Source organism: Serinus canaria, chromosome 3 (genome assembly GCF_022539315.1).
Source record: "Serinus canaria isolate serCan28SL12 chromosome 3, serCan2020, whole genome shotgun sequence".
Lineage (NCBI taxonomy): Eukaryota > Metazoa > Chordata > Aves > Passeriformes > Fringillidae > Serinus > Serinus canaria.
In genome coordinates, this window is record NC_066316.1 from 25,828,970 (window position 1) to 25,851,604 (window position 22,635).

At 37.3% G+C, this 22,635-nt stretch overlaps 1 protein-coding gene across 1 annotated transcript in view; it reads right to left on the reverse strand.

Annotated features, from left to right (window-relative positions):
* LRPPRC (leucine rich pentatricopeptide repeat containing) overlaps window positions 1-22,308 on the reverse strand; it is an 87,564-nt gene extending 65,256 nt beyond the window's left edge. Inside the window, exons 1-12 of the mRNA XM_050971875.1 lie at window positions 22,303-22,308; window positions 21,214-21,857; window positions 10,921-11,123; window positions 8,546-8,668; window positions 7,732-7,853; window positions 7,584-7,642; window positions 6,930-7,016; window positions 6,317-6,443; window positions 5,152-5,296; window positions 4,195-4,337; window positions 3,804-3,909; window positions 3,615-3,722 (exon numbers count right to left, since the gene is read on the reverse strand). Coding sequence (XP_050827832.1) covers window positions 3,615-3,722; window positions 3,804-3,909; window positions 4,195-4,337; window positions 5,152-5,296; window positions 6,317-6,443; window positions 6,930-7,016; window positions 7,584-7,642; window positions 7,732-7,853; window positions 8,546-8,668; window positions 10,921-11,123; window positions 21,214-21,857; window positions 22,303-22,308 — 1,873 coding nt within the window. The remainder of the gene's footprint in view (window positions 1-3,614; window positions 3,723-3,803; window positions 3,910-4,194; window positions 4,338-5,151; window positions 5,297-6,316; window positions 6,444-6,929; window positions 7,017-7,583; window positions 7,643-7,731; window positions 7,854-8,545; window positions 8,669-10,920; window positions 11,124-21,213; window positions 21,858-22,302) is intronic.
* Between the last annotated feature and the right edge of the window lie 327 nt (window positions 22,309-22,635).

The following is a 22,635-nucleotide window of genomic DNA, read 5'->3' on the forward strand; positions in this document are numbered from 1 at the left end:
CCACTCTGGAGACCACTGATCCAGAAGACTGGGCATGACTAAAACCCCCAATAAAGTCTTTTGGTCATCTCCCCACTCGATCGAGAATAAGCTTTTTGAGGTTTTAGGTTGACATATGTAGGTACACAGGAGCTGAGTATACAAAATCACATAATTGAGTAGAAAGAAGACAGAAATAGAAAAAAAAATTAAGTCAAACAACTCCTTTTTTTGTTAATACTGGAATCAGCACTCAAACACCATAAGGAACAGATTCCAACCTCAAATCAGTACACTGAAGAACAAATATAAGAGATTAACTATGAGGTGGTCATAATGTTTATGTGGTAGAGCAGCTTTTCAAAAACTGCCAAGTGAGGCTTGCGTTTCAGTCTACCATTCATCTCCTTAAGTTCTCACAGTTAAGTCATCCCTAAAGCAGTCCCATGAGAACAGAAGGAATTTCTAAGGCAGCTATGTATGGCTCTCCAAGAGCAAGGGAATATAAATTTGGCTTTAAGCAGTTTTCTGAGGAAACAAAAAACCAAAACTTCAGTTCAAAAAGTAAGGTCACATCCAGGAAAGTATAGCATTTAATGTATTTGTGCTGTGCTACTAGTTTCAGATCCACTCAAAACATTCTCTGCCAGAAGAGTCTGTCTATAAAACAGGATTTCAAGCAGTAACTTTGTGAAATCACTACCCTTATTCCCTTCTGAACCCCAGACTCTTATTTTCCAAAATAAAAACTGAATTGCCATTCACTAATTATGGGTTTTGTATGTAACAACAGTTTATACAATAGTTCAATGACAGTAGAACCCAAAAGCAAAATACACACTTGTAAAAAGTGTTTTTAAAAATAGCATGATCATTCAAAGGCAAAGGGAAACTATAAAATATTCAGGAATAAGCCTAAGTAGAACATTTCTGCTTATTTACACTAGGTCCTCTAGATTTTAGTGCATAATCTGATATAAAATTACTCAGTGCCAGTAACAGTTTCAGATCCACTGCACAGTGACCTTTTAAACCGGGCAAGCACTTTTCATTCCTAAAAGCCTAATAAATACTAAGGAAATAAGTATTTCCCAACTCATGTAACACATGCACATAACAGCAATGCCCCACCTGAATTTATTTGCCTGTGTAAAAATGACTAAAAAGAACTGTTTGCTATTTCAGAGTGGTTAAGGTGTATTTTAAAATGGCCTTATTTAGTTTCATACCTCCTAGCCACCACTTCACTGCTACTTTTCTTTCAAATTTCGTAATACAGAAATTACAGAATTTTCTTTGCTATGCAGTGTCAGATTTTGCTGTAATAAACATTAGAGAAACATGGCATTAAACACTACTATTTGTTATTTAATTGTTTGGGTCACACTATATGTACTGATCCAGACATTTGTACACTGCAGTTCTAGATAACTTGTTGCTTTTATTCTGTTTATGCTAATTACTTAGTCCAGTCTACATCCTGTCATATTTTATTTACACAAAACTACACACATTAGGCTGGGCATTACTACTTTGTTGAGAAATTAATTACCTTAGGTTTGGTATGAGATGTGATACTGTGTCTATACCCCTGTTCCCATTATTTTTTGCTCCTAGAAAGCACCATTCTATTAATTTACTACCTGCTGTCACCTGTAGACTCTAACTGCAGCATGACTGTTTGCTCTATTATTTCTATGAAACAATTCCAAGGTGGATGAGTTTTTTTTTCCCCTATTTACTTTTCTTCAAGTAGACTGGTTGTATTTTTAGATAGTAGAACTTGCTTTATTCATTTTTTTTATTATTAACTTGGAAAATTTCAATGTAAGCTCACATAAGGGAAGAAGACAACTTGTTTCACTATTCCTGAAGAATAGTTACACTGGTTCTTCACTATAGAAGCAATTGAGCAGGGATATTCTTACCTAATGTATTTAAAGAATTGAAAAATCACTGACTTGTGTGGGCATGTACCATGCTTCCACTTGACACTATCAACTTGGATAGTGAGTACCAGGCTACAAAATAGAGTTTGCAAATTCACAGCATGCTCTTACAGCCATACAGAAGAACCTGTATGCAATGCCTTAAAACAAAGGCTCTACAGAAAGTGGCTAAAAATGCTGGAATTGAGGGATCCTTCATCAGTTTTCTTTCTCAATTTGTTTATGTGACCTCCAGCAGCAACTACAGTTGCCAAAGCACAGTTGATTTCTACAGCAGGGAGTCTAAATTAAGGCAACCTCTGATCTTGACAAAGACCAAAGGAAGTATGAAAACCTAAGTTTCTCTTGATGCTCAAATATTGCTTAAATTTTGGGAGCCAAGTCTAAATGTAAAAATACTTCCAACATCTCTCAGAGTAAGTCAGTGAGGTGAAATTTTTCTTGGAGTAAAAGAAAGCAGCTTTCTTCAGTAGGCAGCATCCACACAGAAAAGTATGGTAGTGATTTATTTCCATTTACTTATTTTTGGCAACACTGTGTTTCAAGTAAGTCACAAAGGACCCAACTAAAACAACATTGCCAGACTTTTAAAATATCATAGAACTTACAAGGATTTGAAAACCTGGGAGAAGATAAACTTGGGCAGGGCAGTAGTCTAGCAGGAACAGAGCCTAAGGAGTTAATAAAAACTGAATATTGTTTTCACAAAGGCTTTTTGAAAAAGACTTGAGACATTTTTATAGCCAGAAACAATTAGGGAATACTTGTTTCAGCATTTCTTCCAAACTGGAATGTGACTGTATATTTAAGATAAAATTGCGATATGGAAGAGTCTGCTAAAAGCACTTTTTTTTTGTTTGTGCATTTTGTTTGTCACCCAGTGTCACACTAACAACTCTGCATCTCATTCTAAAGCACATTATACTGTGAGATAAGATGAAAAAGACAGTTTTTTGTTTCCCCAAGGGGGAAGTACTTCTGTTAAAAGCATCTTTTTACAATACCATTCTTTCTGAATTACCAATAACGCAAACCAAAGAATTAGATACCGTACTCTAAAATTTAATATTTTTTCAATTCTTATTCATATCCTGTAGACATCCCCATGTGTAACGGGGGAAAGTATGCTAAATGCTTAAACCTACTTAAGAATCCCAAAGATTGAGCATTTTTGTCCTTCAATCAGTATGCTGTCAGGTCAGGCTCACACATTCAGCAATATAAGTTCTCCTGCAGTTTTTATGATTCTAACAAAACTCATGTTTGGTTCATCAGGGAAATATTAAGAAGCTGTCTTGAAAAAAGGACTGGGTTTGCAGTCCAAGAGAACTATAGTAACATAACCTTACTTTTAAAATCTTCACTTGGATTTCAGTTTCTTCAAGAGTAAACTGTAAATAGTAATGAGCAGCATGAAGTACGCTGGAATGCACAAAGAATGTGAAGAGTTAAAAAGATAACTAAACACTTTCTCACATCTTTCTATGTCAACTGAGACTTGAAATTTGTAGAACTGTATCACAATCAAGCTAGAAAGGAGGTTTTAAAAGTCTTTCTGAAGGAAAAATTGTTTGAAACGAGGGCATACAGCATGGGCTTTGTTAAATTTCTGATGAATTTCATAGCAGTAGGATTTGTGCACTAGGTATGCAATAATGCCACAGAAGCATTTTTCAGACAACTCACCTTTAAGATTATTCTCTTTCTGGTATGCAACTAGCAGTGGCCAGCAATAGTGAGGTCTGAGTGGCAAGCCTTCCTCCTTCATCATCTTCATCACAGCAATGGCCAAGGCTGAAAACATTCACCAAATAATTAAACAGTGACCAAGTACTCTAAATGAGCATAGGTAAAATAACTAAAAAAGCAGAGTACCTGATCTGTTGGCCTCCAAAGCGCAACGCAAGATAAATGGTAACGGTGCCGAGTGCATCTTTGCTTCTTTTAATTCTTTACAGAATTGCTTCAGCTTGTTCACAGGCTGCAAACAATTTCAAAAATTAATTTCAGGTATTTATCAATTTCTCAAACTGTTAAGAATGTCAGATTCTTCTAATGTTTACAAAATGGATATTACTTAAGCCAAACAGGATTCCTTTGTGAATTTCAATTTACTATATAATTTGATACAAAATAATAAAATGCTTCTTTTGCTCTTGAAGAACTGTGCAACAACTCACCATTTTCAACCTTCACAGCTGCATTAAACTAAATAAATATACTGTTATTATTAGATTAAGAAAAAAAGTATTACTAGTCTGCTTACCAGATCTCTATTTACACAGTGTTGCAAGAAGAAGCTACCTTGGTCCATATCTTCACGCGATAAGCGACTTAAAGACTTCAAGATGTTGAAGCTGATATCTTCAAAGCCATGAGTTATCAGAGTTAAACACAGGTTCATTACATCTAGCAATTAAAAACAGAGAACAACAATATTAATATATTAATAAAGTGCACACAGCTTTTTTACCTTAAGCTACTAAAATTAGTGAAAGTTCGAAAAGTAAATGTTTTACAAGTACCATTAGCATACTTTTACCCAAATCTGAGACTACCTTTTCCAGAATTATTTATATTAATCAATGAAATTCACTTTTCTCATAAATAGACTAGGCCAAAAATTACAGAAGTATCACCACTGCAGCATGACAAAAGGATAAGGAAAAAAGAAACTCATTTCTAGACATATTAAAAAAAACAACAAACCAACAAGAATTATAATTAACAGTTATCAATCAGATTAAACATACTGGTATCCAGAAGTAACTTTAAAGGTAGGTCATAAAAAACTGTACTTAGTATTTAGTATCCCTTTTTTATGGCAGTCTTGAAGAGCTCTCACAACAGGAACCCTAACAGCAGTGTTTGCAGAAAGGACTCCACACTTGCTGCTTTCTTATAAAAGCTTAATGCATTTTAGAAATTTTAAAAAAAGGATAGGTTAATTTTGGAATGCAAATTATTAAAGTTGTTCCATATTTAGATTTTATAAAATGCAATCTAAACCACACAAACACACAAATTAATCCACAAACTAGTGGCAAAAATATTCTTTTCCCTCAGTATTCAAGACAAAACTACAAAATTATCTATTTTTGGAAAAAGAAGGAAAAAAACCAACAACAACAGAAACAAACAAATTAAAACAAAACAAAACAAAATAAGAAAAAGAGGAAAAAAGTGTTCTCTCTCCACCCTGCTGTGGGAACCAAGCACATACCCGGAATTATTTCCCTTTCAAATCGTATGCGTCCTTTAATATCATCAATGTGCTGTGGATATCCAGCCTTGGCAAGGCTAAAAATCACCTGCATCAAAATCCTGTCCATAAGGTACCCTTCAGTCTTCTCAACCTTCTCTAGTGTCTGTAAAACCAAAATAAATTTAACTTGAATCAACTCCAAAGTGACTCAAAACAGAATGCTTTTAAAATCAAAACAAAACAAGCATAAAAACCTGTTTTTTTTTTCTTTTCTAAAATCCACAGATTTAGATAATGGAATATGGTAGAGAGAAAAAATATGCAAGAAGTATTAAGAGAGACTCAAACACCTTTAGACTGTGAAAAGAAAAAGGGACACCTAAAAGGGATATAACATATAGTTTCTTTCTAATATCTAATAATATATGAAAACAGAAGAGGTATTCTCATTGTGAGATAACTTTCAAAAAAAATTACTTTGTAATGGGAAGAAGGACTAATCAAACATTTTGTCACTATTTGGAAGAATGTTGGTTGATGAGTATATGTTCAAGTCATAGAAGAAATTTATGTTTCCAATACCCTCCTCCTTGATTTGGTGCTCTACATCTGATTAAACTCCTGATACAACTTAAGAAAATTGGTTTGATCTTTTCTCATTGCTTTGTATTTCTTTGATTTAAAAAAAAGTAAGAGAGAATACTAGAAAAAAATCAGCTACACAAAGGGCTGTAAGGAAGCCTCACCTAACAAATACCTAAGTTGCTTGTATGAATTCTCAATAAAAAAATTCATTTTTACTGCAAAGATCCTATGATTTCAATGGGCAAAGGATGGCTCAATGGGAACAGTATAACCAAGGTTTACTTTTTACTTTCATAAATAAATACATAGATATCCCACAGGCACTGTCTTTTAAAAAATGCCTAAATTATTAAATCACTCACTGACAAATCTATCTTCCCAGAGTGAAACATCACTATTAAAAGGCTATTAAATTGTAACATTGCTTTTAGTTAACTAGCTATTTATTTGCAATAAAAAAAATTTGATAATTACTTCCAAGTAGAAGGAAACCAATTATAAAATTCTTTCTTATTCCTCCTGCCCAGACAGAAAGAATTCCAAAGTTATATTGAACAAAAGATCAAACAAGTTGTATTTAAATTCAAATTGGCAATACCTTTTTGATGCTATCAGCATCACCCTTTTCAGCATACACATTCAGCAGTGATAAGTAGGTGTCTGGACCTGGTTCAACACCAGCCATCCTCATCACTGAAAGGATGTTTTCTGCACTTTTCATATCTCTGAAAGAATTCAAAGCAAGACCCTCAGTAGATTTAATCATAATTATGTTTATTGCGACTTCTACATTTCCTCACTAAATTAATTAGAATTGGAAACAAAGACTGCAACAGGCTTAGAGAAACTTATTTTAACTAAGCAAATCCTGAAAGGTGAAAGCGCAAATCTTTTTAATAATTGTATTACTTAAAATACTCTTTCAACTTTAACAGATGATAAAGTTCAGAACTAAGTGCAGCAAATTTCTTCTGAAACACTACAAAAGTACAGTAATTTATACTGAAATACAAGATTTTCAGACACAAGAAAAAAATCTAATTCCTTTGTTAAGTAGCTTTTTTGCTTCATAAATGTAGACAGTCTTCTACACATTATTATTCAAAACCATCACACTATTCTGCAGCATGTAATTTTTTTCTGTACAGGAACACTTTATATTTTAGTAAAGCTAACAGTAAACAAAAGGAATAAAAGGTATTAAACATTACCCTGATCTTGCATGTCCTTTCACAAGACTACTGAATACTGCCTCAGTGATGGGGAGATCTTTGCTCTTCATAAATCCAAGAATCTTACTGAAAAAAAAAAAAAATTGTATTTGCCACTTTGGAACATGCAGACACTAAGGTAGGGCTGGGGGTTTTTTGTTTTTATCTTCCTTTTCCTTATTTCTCATGCGTCTCAATCACACTGTTACAGCTTAACCTTTCTAAAATTGTTAGAGATACCCAGCAAGCCCTTTGTAAGAATAACAACCAGAATTATTACTATTTGCTCCTTAGCCCACTTTATTCTCAAATGCTTTTCCCAGTAGCCATTTCCTTACAAAGGCAGTAAGCCTTCAAAACCTCACACTTTTTCATGACGCCTCTGGAAATGACAAAAACAAGTTATTTTCTGAGCAATGTGAATACAACTTGATTTGAACACACTGGTCTATCACTTATTTTCATTTCATTTGTGTAGATTTTGGCAGTCTCTAGGAAATTGCTCTTCATTGCTTGGTTAAAATACACTTACATAAACCCTTCTGTGCTTTGCTCAATTTCTACGAAATATGCAGAAATCAGTTTTAACATCAGTGGTAGGGAATATGAGAAACAGATTTTGTGGCAATCCCTTTAAACATAAATGCAAAATACCTTGCTCCTTCAATGTCCCCCTCATTGCAATAAGCAGCAATCAACCTTTGGTATGTAACCTAAAGAGAACAAAATGGGAAGTTAATTGTTTCCACTCAATAAATGGATCCTACTATTAAGAATGAAGAACCTTTAAAAGGGCACCTACTCGATTGGGCTGCACATTAGCTTCCTCCATCCTGGCCAAGAATTCTGTTGGAGAAAACTTGTGCTCATTCTGAAGATAGACTTTAAGCAAAGCATTGTAATGGCTCGTATCATACACAGCACCTAAGGAAATATTTCAACCACAGTCAATGTAGATTCTCTAAATTCAACATAATTTCACAGCTTTCTCAGGTAATTAATTTAATGTCAATTTTATTCTGTATGAACTTAGGAGACGGCTTCCTTTTATTCACCTTTGAAGCATCAGACATTTATTAAACAGCTCTGGTGTTTATAAAAGGCTAAAACATAACGAGCACAGTAACAGCAATTCTCATGTGCATGCTATTCTACAGTCTCTACAGCTGTATTTATTTTACAGATTCAGCAATGTTACTATCAAAAAGCATTCACCTATGCATTATCTATACATAAATGACTCACTCACAATGAAAATATCATCTGATAAAATAGCTGGTAGCACTAGGAATACACAGCCCACCAGATATACAGGTAGCATCTAACAGAAAAGTAAACTCAATAATAAAAATCAAGCAAAAGTCCAATTTAGGCATCTTTTAAAAAATCTTTAGATTTTAGAATTTTAGATTAACACCCCTAGATGTCACTATAACCTCCAGAATTAGAAACAGGTCTCTCACCTGAATAATAAAATCCACTGTTCATTCGGTAATAAGTACAACCTGTTATAACCTAACATTTAAATGCCATTAAAATAAATTGTGTCTCATTACAAAGAGAGTAACTAAAGCACAGAGCTGTTCTTGCAAGAAGGACTAACAGACCAAACGTACCTAGTTCTTTCATCTTGTCCCATATCATATGGGCCAGCTCTGTTCTTTCAGGTGACAATACCTCTGGTAAGACAGCACCACAACTTTGTAATAAAAGCAAGGTGTGGTTACTCCCTGGACACCCTGCAAATAGAACAAAAACACAAGTTTCTTCATAAATAATTATGCACTCAATATCAGATCTACTGAAATATTTGAACATTTTCTACAAAACAGAATTTTCTCCAAGACTGAAGATTTTAAATGAACAGGATACCCAAATGATTAAACAACGGCACTACTGGGCACTACCCTAAAAAGATTCACTACAAAACGTGCCATTTAGTACAATAATGAGCTTAACTGAGCAGAAATTGTTAGAAGACAACACAAAATTCCTAAACTTAGATTATCTAATACTTTCAAATTCCTAATTCAATTCCCGAGATAATTTCATCCTAAAAGGGACAAAAGTTTCGTAAGTTTCGTAACAGCGACATTCTTCCTAAGTTTCTGAAATGTCAAAATACTTCATACCAATTCAATATAATTCCACAACTGGTAGTAAGACACATTTCCACATGTAAACTTCTATTTCCAGTTCTGCCTATGCTTAATACGTAGCAAATGAGAAAATTTACACCTAGAGAATAGTGAAGGAAATGGTAAGATTATCTGCCTTTTCTGACAGTTACAGAATTTCAAAAAAGTTAACTATAAATTCATCTCGTTCTTGTACTTCCCTACTATTCCTGAGGAAAAGGCAGAACTGCAGAATCTATCACAGATGACCCAATCAGTTCAAGACAATTATTTTCTCTATCCCACCTTTAGATACAAACCCAGCAATTTCAAGTAAAAACAAGAGTTTCTTTAGAAAGCAACATGCTGTTGAGTATGATCACCAATTCATAACTGACCAGCTTTTAAATCCCTGTACATAATTACTTCATGCAATGAAAATGCCAACACATCTTCAGTTTTATAGTACCTTGAAAGGGAAAAGAAAATCAAAAACTTTTGGCAGTGTGAGCATGGAGAGATGCACAAGATCTACTGCAAACACCATTTTCAGGTATTTTTTGTGTTGTAATTAGAGATGGAAAAATCATACAAACAGGCAGAAATCAACACTAACTTTCCACACTTTCGCTAAACTTCTTTCATTATTAATTAATAAACAAGGATCAAATTTTTCATATGGTAATATTTGCCATTTATTTTAATAGCACCTTAGCTAAATCATTTGTGAGGTTCTATGCTTTTTCTAAATACAATTTCTAAATACAATTCCAAAACCAAAGGAATACCCTGTAAGAGATTAGGATTTTTTTGTTAGTATGACTTAAAAACTGTGGAACTAGTCAACGTTCATGAAGAACTACTTGCAGAGAGGTTTAGAGACACAAAATTCTTGCCAAACCACATTTGCAAATTAGAGGTTTACATGGAAAAAACAACAAAGCAGTCAGAACCAGAAAAGATGTCCCAAGCAAAAAAAAAAAAAACCAAAAACCAAACAAACAAAAAAACAAAACAAAACAAAAAAACCAAACTACATTCAACAGAAAGAGCATGAATTGAAGGTTCAGCCTTTAAACAGTAAAATTGAAAACTTTTAAAAGCACAGTGCCTGCTAGACATACTATTACAGTATAGAGCAACACACAGCAAAGTTTCAAACTTAAACAAAACAATACATACTGCCATTGACAAATATTGGTAGTAGTACTTAGCAAGTATATTTAAATACCTCCACTGACTCATCCTAACTGGTACCAAATCTCATCAATTGTGGCACAATATGAATGCAGACTGCATATTTTAGCCAAAGAGGTATCCAATCTATCAGAATGGACAATGCCTCAGCTATTTGGTTTTCTTTTATTAAAAAAACCCCAAAGCTTTCTTGTCATGAACAGGGCTACCTGGGAACGTGGAAACTTGTGGATCACCTCCACATTTCCCTATTGTAATTCCACTTAAGACAAATAACATCTTAAGGGCAGCATGGTTCATTACAGACACTTGAAAAATATACACTGCAAAGGAGGCACGTATGATCCCTGCTCAGAGAGCAAAATACAGTTACATGAGGAAAGTGCATTACCAGATTAAAAATCGACAATAAGCAAGGCAATATAACATACCTTAAAAGTACACCTTTATAAGACTTATAAATTCTTAAAGACACAAAAAACCCAAACTTGAATAAGTTAACATGACCATTCAAAGCAAAATATTAGATCTAATAAAAAAAAAAAAGCCTGTCCATCAACATATACAGCATATCAAACAACACTTAAAGACAAAATACAGATCAGAACACTCAATTTCTCTGGTTAAACAGCAGCCTGAAATTCAGCTTAATTTTGTTTTAATTGGAAGCAACTTACCTGCTTTGCTTATTTCCTGGAAGATTTTTAGTAGAAGGGCTTTAGGGATGCGGCCAGTTTTTCTGACCGAGTTATCCACTTTATTTAATGCCCAGTCAAACTGCCAGGTCCGTCTGGTTCGAACTTCTGAGACTGGTTCTTCTTTAACACTTCCTTCCTCTTGAGGTGCAAGTGTAAGGAACCTTATTTGGCTAAGAATGTTTCTGTTTGAACAGAAACAAAAAAATAAAGATTACATTTCTATGAGTCATTTTGGATCTAGACTAGTAACATAATGTCAAAAAGATAACACACTGCTTGCTGATGAACAGTCTTAAAAACATTCCATTTTAAAATAAACAAACAAATATAAGTGATTCGTTTCAGTGTCTTTGTACTTAAGAAGTCAGGCATACATTTTCTCAGTGACACGTTTCTCTGAAATTTTCAGTTAGCTTCACCACAGGAATTAAATGGTTCAAATAATATTCCCACAAAAATAAAATTTTAAGTCATCCAAGTGCTATAAAAATCTATTGTCCCATTACAGCTACTCACTAAAGCTCCCACAAGGTTTTGAAATATCTCAAGAACAGTCACAGACAGATCTTCCAGAACACAGTAAATCAAGGCAGCAAATCATACCTTCCTCATCAATTAAAATGCACAAGAACTAATGCAGAGGTCAGTGTGTTAGACAGCAATGGCTTGGACACCAACAGGACCATTCCACATTTTACAGAATTGACAATAACCAGCACGAAGCATCCACCCATTCTGCCATGTAAACTAGACATCAACAGCAGATTTGTTTAAACATTTATTTTCTCAAAAGAAAATATGACAAAAAGACGCATAACAAGAAAGTGATCTTATTTCCAGCAAAGAAACAAAGCAATTTTTAAAAGCTTGCCTTTTTTTTTTTAAGCGAACAAGTTAATATACATAAGAATAAAAAAAATTGGATATGTGCCACACCAAGGTTATGAACAGCCTGGGCAGGTGAAATTATCACTACACACAATCATTTCAGGAAGTCTGTTCTCAACTGTGCTTACAACTGAATAAAATAAAACAGATTATTCCCCTCCAGTATCCTATACAAAAAAAGGGTGGCAAAACCAAGATTCAGCAACTTCCGAAATTGCCCTCCCTCATCTCTGGCTCTTCAGACAACTCGTCAGCTAAATTTTTCTAAGCTTTCTAGACTAGTTTAAAAAAAAACCAAACCCCCAAGTTTGTACTCCCTGCTGTTACAGATGCTCCAGGAGTCTATATTAGAGAGTAATGGCTCCACATTTTGGGAAATGGCAGCCTAAAAGCCAGGAGTGCTGACATTCTCTACAAAACCATTTCCTGCCCCTGAAGCTTTTTCACAGGTCTATCTGCTAGCTGGTTTCTCACCCAACAGTCACAGTTTAAGGTCCAAGGAGACAAGTCCAGTGGAGGAAAAAAGCATGCTGGTGGCAATTCTGTGTTTCAGAAGCACTGGCAGCAAGCTGCTAAATGGCAGAGAAATCATCACTGGGGTACAGAATACAGACTGGTGGTTCACCATCTGGTTGCCTCTTCTGAGCAGAAAGTAGCCCAAAAGACCAACTTTTTCCTTGCTGTTTGAAATCCTAATTTGGTAACTCAGCAGGCCATAAATTCTTGAAGTAGCCTGAAGCAGAATCTCTTTCCTAATGGAGCCATGACAGCAGTTTAACAGATGATATTTGATTTTTAAAAAATCCTTCAGTAATGAAGAACACCACTATTATTTGTGTCTTTCTCAAGAACACAATTTTTAGATTGCCCTATATTCTAAAGTTTCCTCCTGAAAATATTCCAGAGCCCAACTAACTATCTGCATCGTATTTCACTAGGGAAAGGATAAGGAAGAACAAATTGAAGAAGGGAAGAAAGACTGACAAAAAAGGACAGATGCCCTCCTCCAGTCTCAGTTCCATTTCCTGATAGATGCAAGTTCCCACCAATCCCTTTGGGCTAGCTCTCATTTTGTTTAGATCCCTCTGTGAGTTTATTTCACTCACTAACCGAGCACAATATCAATTTATCCACTTCTACAAAAAAGTAAAATTACTGTTGCATCATCTTAGAGAGGAAACAGCTCATCATGTCCACAACCCACCAGAATTAACAAGGAATACAAAGAAACTGAGAAAGAAAAAGTACCTAAAATCAGAGAAACTAGAAATAACAACAAACAACCAAAAAAGGAAAAAAGCTCTGAAACACTACTTTCATGGTAAGCACCTTGTCAGATGAACAACAAACTTTTTTGCTGCTACTAGTAATGCCATGTATCACTAAAAGTATTCCCAAGAGTGTCATTTTCCCCAGTTCTTTCCCTCCTTTTCCTTTCCTTCTATTGCCTCCTATAACCAGACAGAGGGTACTTTTGGAAAACAGAAGTCATTAGACTAATTAGCATAAAATCCAGTAGCACAAGGTAAGAATAACAGTAAGATACTAAATTTTAACTCCTCCAGGATTTAACAAACAAGTGAGATGCCTAGAACTTAGAGAACTCCTTATAACACATGAATAGCAATACTCAACTTTGAGCTAGCCACTGGAGAGCTAGAAGAATGAAATTTTAAGTTCTTTATAATTTTCCTTTAAGATATAAATTAAAAAAGAAAATTGTATAATTCACTCTTATATACCCATTAAAAGAGCTACCTGAAAGCTTTTCAGAATACTTCCAGAAAGGTTAGAAAAATGCTCTGGAAGCCGAAGCAACACAGGGTTGTATTTGGAACACAGAAATTTATACTTTAACTTCCATTAACAATCAAAGCTCAAGTGGACACAGCTCTTGTGCTTCAGATTAGAATTTAAATGTTTTTCCCTGTTAAAACCTGCTAATGTTTTATAGTATTTTTCAAATTATTGAACAGTATATTCTGACATACAGCACATTTCTAACCATAAACAAATTGGTATCTAATTTCCTAAGTCCTGCACTGTGTTAAGAAAGCCATCTTTGTAAGAGTCTCCACCTGTGAGAAGTCACAAATACTTTAAAGCACTTGCACAGCACCCTCAGATGAAGTGTAAAAGTGTAAAGATAAAAACATGCTCAACATAAACTGGTTGCATGCTCAACATAAACTGGTTAACAGCACAAGAAGACTCTTAAGTTTCATTTGCTACTAAACTCTCCTGCTTAGCATTTAGCACCACGCTATTTATAAGGTAAGTATCAATTGCTACAGTTGCACACTGTAAAACACTACACACTTATATGAAGTGTTATTTTTATACAGTAACTTCACCTTCTGAAAGGTGAGCAAAATTGATCATTTCTATTTACACCCCCCCCAAAAAATTACCAAATAAGGTACTGCTGCTTCTGTTACTTTATACTGATTCAAGACATTTTAAGAGATGACAATATGGGAGTCCAAGATTCATTTTGAGACAGACAGGTGAAGACAGTATGAGATGATAAAACAACCTGAGGAACTCAAACTTTCACTGGCATCCACCTAAACTATCATCATCAATCTGAAATAAGTTTGGTGTAAGACTCAGGTGTACCTCACCATATGTAGGCCTTCAGCATTTGAATGAATTACACCTCTAGCACTAAGCTGCTGTGTAACGTTAAGCCAATCCCATAATCAGAATTTGTTAAAAACAATTGTGGCTTCAAAAGCTGGATCATGCTACAGCATCTACTGTTTTGACTCTGGTTTGTAGCACTACAAATTAACTAAGAACTTAAAATTTAAAAAAAAAAAACCAAAACCACAGAAAACAAAAAATACCAAAAAAGAGCTTACTATTTTATAAGATGAAAGATTGAGCAGAACAGAAAGTCAGCTTCCAAAAAAAGATAGAAACATAACAAATTAAGGGACATTCGGTTTGATTTCAGGCAAACAGCAGGAGAATACAGTAGACAACCTCCCTATGAAACACAAAAAAAGCTTACAATACGAGCCAGTAGTCCATGCATCAGGAATGTTTAATTTTCATAAGTTGAAAAACAACACCCAATTAAGACAAATAGAAAAAAAGCAAGGATAAAAATCAAGAAGGCCATGTTAACCATTTCTGTCAGGAAGTGACCTAAAAAGGCAGCAAGAAAGGTTGTTAAATTTAATAAAGATTATTTTAGAAATTACCTCTTCACAGGGAAAAAATGACAGCTCATACACTGTTTGGCTTTCAAGAAATGTTAATTGCAACCATCTGTAAATTTTAACTATCATTACTAATTTTAACAAGGAGATAGGGGCGTAGGTGAGAATATGGAAGAATGACTCAAATAATTCCTGAAAACATTAAGATATATTGAAGGCAAATTACTGGATCTTACTCAAACTCCAGTCCTTTGGATTTACTCTGAAAAATCCATGGAAGTTGTGGGAAAAACAGAAGCCTAACAAAAAGTATGGATTGATGTACAGGCTTTTGGCACCACTTTACCTGACAACCTGCTCATAAGCAAAGCAAGGAGATACAATGTACTTCTAGTATGGGTGCAGTAGTTGTGCAAAGAAAATTTTAAATACATACACAAAATTAAAATGTGGTTGATTGCATAACTGGGAATATAGTGAGGGAGTCTAAGTGAAGCTATCTCCTGACCCAACTAGGAAACGACTGGCACAGTCCACGTGTAATAACAGCTTCAATACAGAAGACAAGAAGTTGTATGTTTTGGACAAAACACAAATGCAGAAATTTAAGATGGGGTACAAGTTGCTAAGCAGTGCAGCCTAGAGGGTACTGAAAATGAGGCATTGCTAAGCATGAAACATCACACAGGAAAAAGACTTCAAATTCTCAGCTCCTAAACACAGGAACATAATTAAAATACAGATAATGATCTCTTCATCATGGCATGTTTATTCAGGAAAAAAACCCCAAGTATAAACAACCTAAAGGACTCACCTAACCCATCCCACTCTCCAAACACAGAAGTTGAATCTAACTGAACTGAACCTAATCCATCAGGAATCACACAATCAACAACAATACTAATGGTTGCAATATTAATTGTAACGAAATATGTGCATAGGATACTTCAGTCAAGCTTTCTCATTTGGAAGCTTCTAAAACAAGATTAGGGTGGGGAAAAAAATCTATCATGCATGACCTTGATATTTCTGATCCTGCCTCAGTACTAGATGTTTGATTACAGTTTTATGATGTAATTATATTTTCTCGATTATTTTAATTCACTCTTTTCAGACTTAAATGCTATTCTACACAACAAAACATATACTTCCCTAAGAGCTGCAATAAGTGCCAAGTTTACTTTCATCTGTTACCTTCAAATGGCATTTTAAGATTTCCTCTATATGAAACACTTTATTTACAAGCACATAAAGCTGCACGGTAAATTTCAGATCTGTTTGAATAAGCAATCTGGTTCTTCCCCAAAACGTGTAATTTCTCTCTACTACGCATCAGAACTGGGAGAAGTTCAAAAGGATATATTGAGTCCTATGAAGCAATCTCTCTCCAACTCCCACAATCACAAGATTAGAAGTAGCCTTCAGATATTGGAGCCTTTACACCATTTTCAGCTTTGTCTCTACAACTGCAGCCCTCACCTACACAGGAAAGGTTACAGTTGTTATCCCCAAAAAAGTGGCAACTCCACCTCCAGTTTAGCTTACAACACTGGAAAAGCAGCTGAAGATAAACTCACAGAAAGACTGATGCAGAGATGAAGTGTGCATGGAGAAATTTATATCAAGTCAACCAGTAAAATTCTTCTGTTTGCAAGAGTTAGGTAGGAATCCCATACACATACTTATGTCTTCCACACTGCTAGAGCAGACTTAAGGCAGTGCCTTTAATTTTCTATAGGAACATATCTTACACACCAGCCTGAGTAAAAAAAGTCCCATCTTTCCCAAAACCCAAAAAGTAGGTAATGTACGTGTTTCCCCTTGCAGCAGCAGAAAGGCTGCTTTCCATAAAACTTGACCAATTCCAAACATTTAAAAAATTATATTTACATATTCAGCTATATACTTATTCATACATTATTTTATATTTGTAGAAATATATGAAGATAACCACATGTTTAATTATAAATATTAGACACTTGCCTCCCTTTATCAGAGCCACAATAAGGTAGTTGCTGCGCTTTTTCTACAGAAAGTATTGAATATTTTGCTCTTTCTAAACTAAACAGGCAAAAACTGCATTAAATAGTTCTCAAAATAAAGTTATCATTGAAGCAGAATAATGGCAAACTTAAGTGAGTTAGAATTCATTAGTGTACATAAAAGCACTCCAGATCTAACACTAAATTCAGTAAATGTAACACTAAATTTACCACCTGAGATCCCAGCATGATTCACATGACTGTTAAAAAAGTATTTGTGCTGTTAGCCATTATCAGCTGTACAAAAAGGCCACAATGTTCAGGCCACCATATAGTTGTTTCAGTGAGATATAGCAGGATCTTACCAGAGAGAAAAATTAATGTCTTTCTATATAGATTGACAAACTTTGTGTTCCTTGAAGAATATCTAAAAAATTCCCAAAGTGATTCACAAGAAGTAAAAGAGAAAACCTTTGCTTTGTACTACACTTAGGATCTTAGGAAAAACTCATCACTAAAAAGGGTGTCAAGCACTGCAACAGGCTGCCCAGGGAACTGTCACCTTCCCTGGAGTGTTCAAAAGACAGGCAGGTGAGGCACTTGGGGACATGGCTTAGTGGTGAAGTTGGCAGTGTCAGTCAACTGTTGGACTAGATAATCTTAAAGATCTTTTCCAACCTTAACACCTCTAAGATTCTGCAATTTTTTGGGAAGTATCTAGGTTTTGTATAGCCATCACTAAACTTAACTACAACAGCACAGCTTGTGCAACTTTATTATTACACAGTATTATGAAAAGCATGTCTATTTTACATGCCTCCTCATTATATCATTTTGCTAATGCAATTAAGCATTCAGTTCTACATTTCTGTCCAATGGTAATGGACTGCGGAGTATGATAGTGAATAGCCAAAAAGAACTTGTTTGCAGCTAATCTAAAAAACAAAAATAGAAAAATTAAAATGCACCATTCACTAAGCCATGAATCATTTGTGTCTTTAATTTATGACATAATCGAATCCGTCCCCCCAGTGTGAAACCTTTTTTAAAAGGATATTCATTCTCCCACCAACATACTTGAAATACAGCACAATGGATCAAAAGGCAAGAGTTGTTACAAGCATTTTTTGTGCTGGTTTTGCCTGGGTTAGTTAATTTTCTTCAAAGCAGCAAGTATGGGGCTGTCTTTTAGATTTATGCTGAGTTCAGTTTTGAAAACAGAGACAAGCTCATGAAGGAGCAGGGTCCTGGCAGAACCTTTAGGCCTGCTGAGGAAAGAGCCCACACTGGAGCAGGTTTGCCACCTTGATTTCATTTTGTTATTGTATTGATTCTCCTTGATTTTCCTCTTCAGCTAAACTTCCATGAACTCTATGCTTTAGGAGCCCAACTGTTCTCCTTCCCTGATTTAGAGCCAGACAAGGTGGCCAGCAACTGGAGGGTGTCCAAAGAATGGAGCCAAGACCCTTTTTCTGAGCACTAACTTTCCCACAGCAGAAAGCTGTAACATCAAACCATAGCATCACCTACGGTACGTAGAATGAAGTCCCCCCAAAATATCTTGATGTTAACTCAAAAATCTACTCTAAACACTTGTCAGTGGAGAGGTTTGTTACACCATTCTTGACACTCAGATACTAACAGCAAATTCAATTTTCTCCCCTAGTGAAGCTTTTCTAAGTTCCAGTAAGCCATTTGTACCATGTAAATCAGCACACGGCTGAACTCTGCTCCTGCAGATCTGAAGTTTGTTGTATTGGTCTGCTGAAGTTTATCTGCAATGAAATTGCATGGCAGGAGAGTGACAATGTAGTTTAAGTTATTCCACATTTCATAGCAGAGGTGGTCAAGTGAAAGAGTAAATTTGTCTTAAATCTGGCTTGCTATAAAATGCTTCTCAACCATTAGGACATGCATCTACTATCTCGTTTCTTGAAGAAGCTTAGATTAAAAATCAAATCATGATGCTTTGATAAAACCTCAGCTTGAATGTGATGCTTGCTCTTTCACACCTCTAAAGAAGTTCACAGATTTGCAACTTTTCTATAACCCTTATTGTAATGGTAGTTATAGACTTGCCTCTGAAATGACTTTATTATGTTCAATGCTAAAGTGACTATACCAAGCACATGAAAACATAGCTATTTACACAATTTTCTTGCAAAATGCTAGATTATTTGTATTTATTTATTCAATCTTAAAACTGAGTGTGTCTTTCCCTGCTATTCCAAATAGACTGCATGTCATTCTCAAAATAATCTTGAGACCTGAAGAAGTATAATAAGTCCAAATGTTGTCCATATGCCAGTCTAGTTCTTCAGAGGAGGTCCAGTTACAGAAAGTAAGGTATAAGTAAAAAAAACCAAACAAACATACAAACAAAACCCAACCCCAAAGCAATAAATAGTTACTTAAGGTAAAAAAATTAAATTAGATCATATGCTTAATACATGAAATTTCAGTTTGTAAGTATTACCTTTCCTTTACACTTTGACTCTAGATCATCACTTCTGCACTAGGATGCCTAAACACACAGTATTGTGACAGGGAGATTTTAAGTGAAAACTTATTTTAGGAATGAAATTACTGGACATGAGCAATGTACTAAGTTTCAAAAGAGTTTTCAGCATGATCACTGAACTATCCCACATATGACCAAATTGCTATCTGAAATTAAGTATAATTTGGTGTAAGAAAAACATATTGGGAGGGAAATAACCAATAAACCAAACCCCAGCTGTAAGAGCCAAAGTATCATCACATAAAGCACTTCTAAAGTTCTTTCTAGAAATGGAGTTCTAGGGTCATAAAAACAGTCCTTCACCAAGTCACACATGAATTCCAGTGAATTATTTCTCGCAACAAATTAATTTAGGGAATTAAGCTTCCAGTTGAGTAAAACAAAAATTAGTTACTAGAAATAAGAAAGGTTTATTGATGATTTGTAGATAAGTAAATGTGGTGCTGTTGCCAACCTGGTCCTTCCTGAACTGGTCTACTCCATCCCTCACACCAACTTTAGCATTTGTTGGCACCTGATAGACGTCAGTGATTAAAGACCACAGAAAACTGTCCTTTTTTAAGTAAGATTTTGGCCAAGCTACCAATAAAACAGCCCAAAAATAAGACTAATAAGCACTAAAAGAAGGGAAATTAGCAACAACGTCCTTTTTTTGACAGTGAGACTTCCCTCTAGGAGTTCTACATTTCTGATTCTTGTCTTTTCCCATCTCTTCTTCTAAAGGAGCTCTGGAACTCACCAAGTCTTTCGCTGAACATATTTATCTACTTAGAATGGCAGAACACTGTTATGGTTTTTTACCAGGAATTAGACTACACTGACTTAGAGGGAGCACCAGGAATATAATGTGACACAAGAGACAGAACAACTTGGTTAGCACTAAGCCTTTATATCAGCTCATACAGAGCTCCTATCAGCTCTGTTTATGTCTACAGTTGTGTTAATGAAGGTTTGTGTCTCTAAGCTTCCTGTAGGGCACCAGCCACGCGTAAGTGTTGTCAAAACTGCAGCAGGGATGCACACAGGTAAGACAGGGCTGTTTTCCACCCTACCTGTGTGACAGAAGGGAGAGAAAACCACGGCAAAGAAATTTCACTGTGCCTCCTCACAGAAGACACAGCAGAGTCTGAGGGCACGAAGATGAAGCCCAGATTCCAACTGTGCAGTACCCAGAGTCGGTAACAGAATCACCGACTCATTTAGGTTGCAAAAGACCTCCAAGATCATCAAGTCTGACTTGTGACCGATCGCCACCTTGTCAGCTATAACCAGAACCCCAAGTGCCACGTCCAGTCGTTTCTTGAACGCCTCAAGGGACACTAACTCCGATCTATCACTGCTTATCTCCTCTAGTCTTTCCCTCTTCCTCGACGTCCCCTCCCCATGGCGTGTCCCCCTACAGCATGTCCCCAGGAGGCCGGGGCTCCGCTCTGAGCGCAGCGCGGCGGGAAGCGCGGCCAGCGCACGCCGCCTAGCCTGAGGGCAGCGGGGCTCCCGGGCGGCCTTTGCCCTGCGCTCACCCCGACGCCGCGCACACGCGGTGAGGCCGCCGGGCCGGCCTGGGCCGAGCGCTGCCTCAGAGCCCCCCGGGGCAGCCACGGCGGGCGGCGCCTCAGGGCCCGGCGGCATGGCCGGCAGTGCCCTTGGGCGTGCGGAGCGCAGGTTCAGCCGGCCCGCCAACCCTACCAGGCAGCGCAGCAGAGCAGGGTCTCACCTGGCGGGGCCGGGCGGTGGGGCGGGGGCGGCGGGTGGGCGAAGGAGCGGCGGGAGCAGCGGCGGGAGGCGAGAGCGCAGCGCCCGGAGGCGCCCGGCGGAGCTCAGCAGCGCGGCCATGACCGCCCGCAGCACGTGAGCCGCGCGCCGGCGCTGCGCCGCCGCCGGGCCCATGTGACGGGGGCGAACCATTCCACTCAGGGGGGAGACGCTGAGCCCGGCCTCAGAAAGAGCCCGTTCAGGCGCCAGCGCGCTACTAATTTCCACCCCGTGCCGCCGATGGGCCGTTCCACGCAGGCCCGGGTTGGGCCGCCCGGCAGCCAACCGGGAGCGGCGCCGGCGGAAGGCGGGCGCGCGGGAGGAAGCGGCGGGAAGCGCTGCGTTTCCCGGCAGGCGCTCCTGGAGTTCTTCCGTGCGGCCCTGCTGGCCCTGCTCCTGGAGTTCTTCCGTGCGGCTCTGCTGGCCCTGCTCCTGGAGTTCTTCCGTGCGGCCCTGCTGGCCCAGCTCCTGGGACCTCTTCCGTGCCGGTCCGCGGGGCCTGCTGGCCCTGCCCGCCAGGCTCTCCCGGCCTGCCCACCCAAGTACTGCTTCCCTGCAGCCCGGCGGTGGCCGCCGCTTCTTCGCTGCCCCTGATTGTTCCAGACCCTACCGAAAGCGTAGCTGGCCGGCGTGTACGCCAGGGAAGCCATGGGGAGCTGGGCTGGGAAAGCTGCTGGTCGCTATCAGCATTTTTGCTGAAATCTTAACATCCCCTGGAATTGACGGGCAGAGGGAAGAACGTCATTAAATTGAATATCAATAGTAAATCTGTGCCTGAGCTTGCATGTATTTACTGAGATGCCACCTGAATTGGTGCGTCATTTTAGCGTCCAAGTTAACCTGGTTGCTGTGACATAAAACATTACCTGAGGTATCTAGAAATTAAATTCATATTTTCATGCAAAAACCATGTCATTATTTTTGCTGTAACTTGCAAGCAATTACTCTAAAGGCAGATTGGCTATGACCAGCCATTTCCAATTACACTTTACTTGGAAAGACTTGTCTCATCATCAAGATGCAAAATGCTCAGTTTTTAATTGTTAAGTACACTCATTTTCGTTATTTATCAAATCCTGGTTGTTCAACATTGCTCACTGAGGAATGAGTTACAGCTTATAAGACAATATTTCAAATGTTACTGCATATCGTGGCTTCTCCAGTATCAGTCTTACAGGGTTTCATGGAATACAGAGTTCAGTCTTGAGAGGAAAGTCTTTACAAATAATTTGGGTGAAACTATGGGCGTTAACATCTTTGAAATGGGTCTTTACTAACTTTGGTGTCTACTGACTTTGGACAGGTTTGTTGCAGAGCCCAGACTGCTTGGCTCCTGAAACAAGGGTCTGCATAAGACTAAACTCCTGAAATTTGGGATAAAACA